This window comes from Glandiceps talaboti, chromosome 12 (assembly GCF_964340395.1).
Source record: "Glandiceps talaboti chromosome 12, keGlaTala1.1, whole genome shotgun sequence".
In the NCBI taxonomy this organism is placed as follows: domain Eukaryota; kingdom Metazoa; phylum Hemichordata; class Enteropneusta; family Spengelidae; genus Glandiceps; species Glandiceps talaboti.
In genome coordinates, this window is record NC_135560.1 from 22962921 (window position 1) to 22970897 (window position 7977).

At 32.8% G+C, this 7977-nt stretch overlaps 1 protein-coding gene across 1 annotated transcript in view; it reads left to right on the forward strand.

Annotated features, from left to right (window-relative positions):
• Positions 1 to 7451, forward strand: part of LOC144443128 (focadhesin-like) — a 48825-nt gene extending 41374 nt beyond the window's left edge. Inside the window, exons 29-32 of the mRNA XM_078132499.1 lie at positions 2930 to 3214; positions 3766 to 4056; positions 5906 to 5981; positions 6370 to 7451. Coding sequence (XP_077988625.1) covers positions 2930 to 3214; positions 3766 to 4056; positions 5906 to 5981; positions 6370 to 6455 — 738 coding nt within the window. The 3' untranslated portion in view covers positions 6456 to 7451. The remainder of the gene's footprint in view (positions 1 to 2929; positions 3215 to 3765; positions 4057 to 5905; positions 5982 to 6369) is intronic.
• Positions 7452 to 7977: the final 526 nt, after the last annotated feature.

Below are 7977 nucleotides of genomic sequence, written 5' to 3' on the forward strand. Positions count from 1 at the left end.
AGTAGTTTCAAGAATTAAATATTCAGTTGTTCAAATTTACCATTACTTTTAGACAACTACTTCCCAGTAGATTTCATGCTATGTAGATTATGGAAGTCGTCAAAGAGATGTCCTAAGGCTTAAACTCTATTAAATGACTAAATGCTTTTGGAGAAATTCCTTCATCTGAGTAATTTTGTCCACTTAGAGTCAATATGACGTAAACTAAGAAAAGAATGGAAAAATAGTTAGTGATATAATTGATCAGTATAATCACAATGGTGTTTACTAGATGAAAGTACGCATCAACCACTCATGTAACTTACGGAACAAAACATCAATAACAGCTACTGTCATTTGTGTGTGATAGCTTTAGGTGACTTATTAATGAGACTATCTATATAACGATAACATGCAATTTGGCTCTTAGCTCCATCTAAAAGAAATACATAATTAGATGTTATTCTCCAACATTTTTCTTTGTTCAGCCAAGAAAAATACTAGTGGCCTAAGGGTCTTTGTCACTACGAGTTGATAGACAAGAAGTGACAAACCCTTAGGTCATGAGTATTTTCCAGCTGAATTAAGAAAAATATTGGAGAATAACATAATTATACCAGTGCCAGTAATATCAAAGGGAAAAAGGAAATGATGGTAATTTTGCATGCTTTGATTCATATTTCGAAATAACAAAACCAGTGACATAGACATGCGTTGTCGTGACTTAGATGTGTGTGGTCGTGACAAAGAACAACCAGCGTATATATTCCATATTTTTTGTTCTAAATGGCTTGTTCATGGTGTAAGATACGTTATCATACTTATTCAACAAATAGTTCAAATGTACTTTAAATTGGTCATATGGATGAAGATTGGGTATTTATTTTTAAATTTTAATTTTATAAAACAATTTTGTCATGGATCAATGTGAAACAACATTGACCAAGTCAGTGTTTTTAACTCAATACATTGCAAAAAGCTAAATAATGAGTAGAATGTTTGTTTTTGTATGTAGCAATGATAAAATTGTCGTATAAATTAAATATCTAATCCTTATCTATATGGCCACTTTACATATTCCACTTTACTTCTTTGCTATCATTGTAAGTTCATTTGAAGGTAGGGTTGCTTTCTAATACCTCGCAAATTCTGATTGATAACAAAACAAGTCAACAATTTGGTCTTCTTGACTTTTTATAAAACCTACTCTTGCTGATAAAATATGTCTACTGAGGGATTGTGGTCTGGGTTCATTAAATGCATGCAATTTTACTCAAATGCCATGTACAGGGGTATTATAGATATGAAGCAATTGACTATCATAACTTGTTTTAATTATAACTCTTCATACAGAAGACCAAATTATCCACTGTGGTAGAGTGAACCGAGTTGGTGAAGCATTCACTAACTACTATGATATTGATGTAGCAAAAGCAGTCATTGATGCATAGTAAATCTAGGCACCCGCTTTGCAGTTCACTGAATTTACTGTATGTAATATGCTGATTGATGAAACATTGCAGTTTATCTGCTTCAGAAAGCATCGATTACAATTTAGAAGAAGATTTATTTTCATGGTACCGGTAGTAACTGATAGCTGGAAAGACTCAGGCTGAATGTTTTGTAGACTGTATATACATGTACTTTTTTTTTTTTTAAACTAACAAAGCTGTACTGATAAGAGTAGTATTATATGTTATGGATAAGTTCTTGCTGTGATATTGCAGTCCATTTTCAGAACTGAACTATAAAGTTCAGTTGTGCTATCAGTGGCTTTATAGTTAGTTGTTATAGTGAGTACGTTGGCAGTATACAAATTAAGTATATACAAGTAACTCACATTGGTAAATAAATATTCCAAATGTCTTTTTAGCTCCGCTGTCAGCGAAAGCTGAAAGCGTAGCTTTAGGTATAGGTTGTATTAAGGTATAGAGTATAGGTGGAATCATTGGTGTCTGTCAAATTTTTATATTTTCATCATCTCTGAAAGTGACAGTCATTTCTTCCCTATATATATCTACTACAACTAGTACAAGTTGAATGTTGTTGACTTGGTAAATTTGTTAGAAAATTGAAATTCAAATTGCCTCAAAATTATTTTAGATCCCTAGTTTATTTCATTCATCATTAAAATTTTCCAGGGTTAAAGCTGTAAGACACTGGAATTATTTATAGCCAACCTCAAAATCCTCTTTTTTTCTTTTTCTTGTGTGCATTTCCCAGTCATTTTCTTTCTGAGATTTTGTGCAATTTTTCATAACAGTAGATTTTGGATATAAAATGGTGACTATGGTATAAAAGTACAATACATTACCAACTTCTGTGTAAAATGTGTTTTGTAGTGAGACATCATATGAAACCACTAACCACTTTATTACATCGCTAAAACAAAACTGCATAGTGAAGAGCTGAAGAACTGAACCACTTCTACATGTCACCAAAATAAAAAATAAAATTAAAAAACAACAGCATAGCTATTCTGACTGATAGGTCGCTTGTTGTTGATAGTAGGAACTTAGTCATAAATATTTATGTTCTGCTATATTACATATACATGCTGACTTCCACAATGCAATGCATATGCAAAGTCTTATTATCCAATAAAGAATGAATGAGGAACAAGTTTCAACTCGGTGTTTCTCAGCAATCACACAAGTTTTCCGATGTAAGATCATGAAGTGACTCTCTAGATCTCAAAATTTATGAAAATACCATTATTTGCTGGAGTAGGCTTCCCTTGTAAGTTTAGCATTAGGATAATTTTTATATCTTATCACAAGTCTCAATATACACATGCAATCTTATCATTGTTTCAGAGAGGAACATCTGGGATACTTGCTGGGCAGATGAAGCATGCATTGTCCACAGTAATATAAGAAAAAATCATACTACCTCATCTAAATTGTGATTTTTACAAGATGCTTGCATTTTATTTTATTATCACCTACAGGAGAATCTTTTAAAGGCAACTTTTATTCGGTGCTATATCTTCTCAAAAGGTCATCAGCCAATAACATGGCTGAACCCATGCATTGATGCTGCCATAGCAACAAACCAACCAGACTGTCATCAAATTGTTGTGTGGTTGTTGACTACTGCATTCCTCAACTGTAGATCTGTCCAGACTGAACAAATGGGAGTGTTGCCTCGGGTGCAATGGATGCTGGAACTTCTTGGGCATATCAAGAATACTGCAGCAAAGAAGATCTCTCTGAAAGAAGAAAATTTACAATTGGTAAGTTAAGGATGTTGTTACCATTATACCTTCTGTGTTTTTGGGCCCTCTATTGACTTAGCAATATACAAATACTTTTGAAAATTCTATGAAGACAGAACTTTTGAGAATAAAAAAAGGAACTTGGATTTTACTCCTGGATTTTACTTCAGTTAAGTTTTAAATCCCACAATACATTCCACAAAATCTGTTTGATTAAAGGTATTGTATTAGATAGAAGGTGTATGCTTAGATAGTTTATTTGTAACTTTTCTTTAGGGTAGATTCCTTATGCCAGAAATAGGGAACAGTTGACTGAATTTGCAATAGATACATATTGTATTTGGTAAGAAGTAAGTTAGGCATGCGTTATGGATAGAAATAGAGCATAAATCTGAATCGTATCATCTGTATTGAGTGGTCACATTCCTGTGTGTCCCATTGTGTGCAGTTATTCTGTCTTTTTGTCTTCATGTTACATTTATTGAATAGTTGGCACTATTTATAATGGTTATTGTGTGATGATTCTGGGCACTTATACAACATCTTATATCAATCAATATTTATTTTAGACTTTGAAATTCATGGTGGATGTATTAGCTATTGCTGTAGTCTCATGGAGTGGGACGAATCTAGCATTGTCACTGGGATTAATGTCTTCTCATAGTCCAGCTTTTCACTTGAGTCAGAAACTCTTGAAAGAAGAAGTTGACTTAAAGACTAGCCTGCGTTCTGGATTGCAAGACATGTGTATAGGAATGGGTGGTTTAGAAAAGTTATCAATGTTAGAGATAGCACATCTTTTACCCACTGCACTACCAGTTCTACTGTCTATACAGCCATGGTGTCAAATGACAGACAAGGTGAGTTGTGGGTTGAGTCAAACAAATTGCCAAAAATGGAGTGGACATCTTGGACTCCTCTAGATCATCTCTGCTGCTTTTTGTTTCACATCAGTTTTAATGTTGTATGCATCTTAGAAATAATAATCAAAAACTTTTGCTGTTACTTTGTTCAAGAAAATGCACACCCATTCTTAAGTTTAAATCATTACAGAAAATCGGGGGTCACCATACAAATGATAAATAGAGGTCAAATTGACATAAAAATTTAACCATTTTTGAATAATTTTCAGCAATTTTGAAGTTAGATTTTAAAGTGGCTATTCGTTATTACTTCATCTGCTAATCTAAATTTGTTTCATACAAATTTGATAAATAGAGGTCAAATTGACATAAAAATTTAACCATTTTTGAATCAAAAATGGCTGTTGAATACCGTTAACTTTCTGGAAAACTGCAAGATAATGATTTCCTTGAAAACAAGACAGTGAACTCCTAAATTCTTTTATTATTTCAAAAGGACGAGGAACAAACATTCATGTTGCAAATTTTCAGGTAAATTGGTCCATTCTGTGTTAAATTTTTGGGCAGTATGGTTGTGCCCTAGTCATGCCAATTCTATTAATAGGAACTTTGTAGTATAGAGATTGCTACATGAAGGATATTTCATCATGTATACTTAAAAGAAAGTTTAAGATCTTGAATGGGTCATACCATTATAGATCTAAGGAATATCAAGCCCTTTCATGCATCATTAAAAATATATGTTAGCATCATTACAAACATCGCCACACACATACACAGGCACCCATGTTCATTGTAAGTCTTATGCTATCTGTCTTATGCTAGGACTTTGGTAATCAATCAATCAATCAATCAATAAACTTTATTTAAAGCAGGTAGCCCAGTTGGCCAAGGCCAATCTTCCCTGGGGGCAGTAGTTCTTGTGAAATAAATATCCTTAAATATCATTCAAGTTTGACTGACTGACTGACCGGATGAATGCTGTGTACCGATCAATATTATTTTTTTTCATGAAACAAAACTCCCCGTTATGAATAATGTATGTCATGAACATGTATCGTATATACATTTCTCTGATAGATATGTTAGAACACAGACCTTAGTCTCTTCTCTAACATCTATGGTTACAAAGAAATGTAATAAGTGTCTTAAGCCCATATAGCTCTCAGACATGTCATATAGCATAACCACCGTTCTATGCATATTTTACGAATCATGAAACACGATTATTTTCAGCAATTTTGAAGTTAGATTTTAAAGTGGCTATTCGTTATTATTTCATCTGCTAATCTAAATTTATTTCAGTACCATAGGCACTCGTCAGCTTATCTGAATGTATTTATAGCTGTTGGTAACACAGAATGATATAGCTTGATTAATGTTTGTATTATTCACAGTATCTTTTGGCAAGCAGGAAAATGCAATCAGATTTAATAATCAAAATAGACCTGCCCAGAAGATGACCAGTAGAATATTATTTATAATTTTATAATTCATTTCATAGATAATTGGTAGTTGTATTTTCCTTGTTGTTTTTTAATGAGTACCGTAATGCTTTAAGAAATAAGATGATAAAGCAACATGTGTATATTTCAAAGGTGAAGTTGGTTTATGGTTAACATTTTTGTGAGAAAAACTGTTATCTTGCAAAGCTATCTTTAAAAAGTTTGTCCTGAACATAAGAATGGACGTGTTGATGTCGCATAGCTCAACTGATAAAATAATAATAGTGTGAAACCATTGGATTTTTAAAGTGATTGTACCTTTTGATATGAGTCTTCTTGACATGAAACTGTTGCATATGCCTGTATATGGCTATAATTATGTGGCCCTGTTTGTGTTTTAGATGGTGGACTGGTTGATTGTCATGCTAGAAGTACCAAATTCTGATATGCTGGCTTCTACCAGACTTATACTGAAAGGTCAGAAATTGTCAATACACTTGCTGTGAATGATGTTTATGTTACTTGAATAGACTAAACTGAGATTTGTTTCACTGAGTTCATAACTAAACTTACTGTGAATGATATTTATGTTACTTGGTTAAACTGTATAAAGATTAGCTCTTTCCATATAACCACACTAGAATGGTCTTCTAAGTTTGAACATTGGAGAAATGTTACGTGATATCAAGTAAGATGAATATTATTCACCACAAACATCATCCTATGTGTTGTGTTACTTTACCTGAATGTCTTTGATTTCTGACCAATGTTTATCAATTGATATAATTCAAAAATAATATAAATTTAATTTCACATGTATACTGTAACTCTTAGTTATTCTGTCATTGTTTTTATTTCTCAATAGAAAGTTTACATGCTCTACGACATCTTCCAGAATTCAGAAAAACTTCAAACTGGACAAGAGCATTCAGCAAGAAAAGCTACTACTGATGTCTAAAAAGTAAAAGAGAAGTAGAAGGGTAACAAGACCTGTAATTAATTCAACTATTGCTCTCAATTTGTTTTTAGTGCAGTATTTCTCATTGTATAATGATATTCATCATACACATCAGTAGTGTTATCAAATGGTGTGCAGAACTGTATGGTAATAATACAACACCTATTTCATGCTGAAATATCTTCATGACAACTCTATGTTTTGTGTTTTCTTACAATCGACTCAACTATGTAAACATGCAAACAAAGCAAAGCAGATAGAGTACAATATATTGGCTAGAGTTCTTCTGTCCCTCGTGTAACTTCCCGAAGAAACTACATTTTGTATATTATGTAGCTATGACAGTTTTGGACCATTGAAAGCAAAATACCTGTTTTCATCATAGGAAGAGTCACACAAAATGAAAGGGTGTTTGTTAATATCATGCATGAATTATTATGATGGAAATCAAGCTATAGACAAACTAAAGACAGCCAGTCTAGAACTATTGTTTCATGTTGATACAATCTAATTTTCCTCAAGTGCCCGAACATTCAACCTCATTCGGTGCTTACACTGCCTTGATTTACCTGGTGATTATATCCACATAACCAAGGCAACACCATCACCCACTTGGGTAATCTGCCCCTTGCAATGACTACAGTTTTAGTTTGTGTTTGTGTATAGTTCATTTCTGTAGTTGTATTTTGAATAGTGGAACAGCTTTTTATTGTGTCCTGTCAAACAGATGTCACCAGTAGTATTACATTTCAGTGGTCAAGCAGGTCATACATATGTTGTCCACAGATGTATTGTAGACAGTTTTCATAAAGTATTAGTGTATGTAATGTAAGTGAAACTTTTGTTTACTTAAAAATTGAAACCAGACTGTCCTTGAAACATTATACCTTGATATTTCATTGCTTATGTCACTCTGTAAACATTAGCTTAACTTATGATATAAAACACACAAAATTAAATAATAAAGATCAATCTTACATAATTTGAGAGTCTGAGGTTTATTACTACTTCTTTTAGCATGTGCCTGAGGGAATACAAGTCCTTTGTTGTAACTTTACTCAAGGAAACTCCAACACATTTTCAATTAAATCAAGAAGAACACTGGGGTCACCATGCAATGTTTTAAAATAAATAACCTGATTTCAAAAAAATTGCCCTTATTATTATTTGAAAATAAGATGATGAATAATGAAAGAAAAAAAGGACTAGGAACAATCTACACAGTTTTATTCCAATGGTGATACCTGTCCGTTCTGTGTTCTTGACAAGGTACCAGACATTGGCTGGAAAAGTTATGTTTACTAATGGCACAATATTATAAGCATTAGGTTGTGTTATCAGCGAAATAAAATGAATTAACCTAATAAGAGTGACTTCAAGGTGATTTAAAACCTTTTTATGGCATAGCTATACTTGATTGACTGCAACCAGATATAGTTGAGTGTGGAATTGTGTCTTGCAGTATAGAATTGTGTCTTGCAGTATAGATGTGAAACGGTATCTGATATAGTGGCA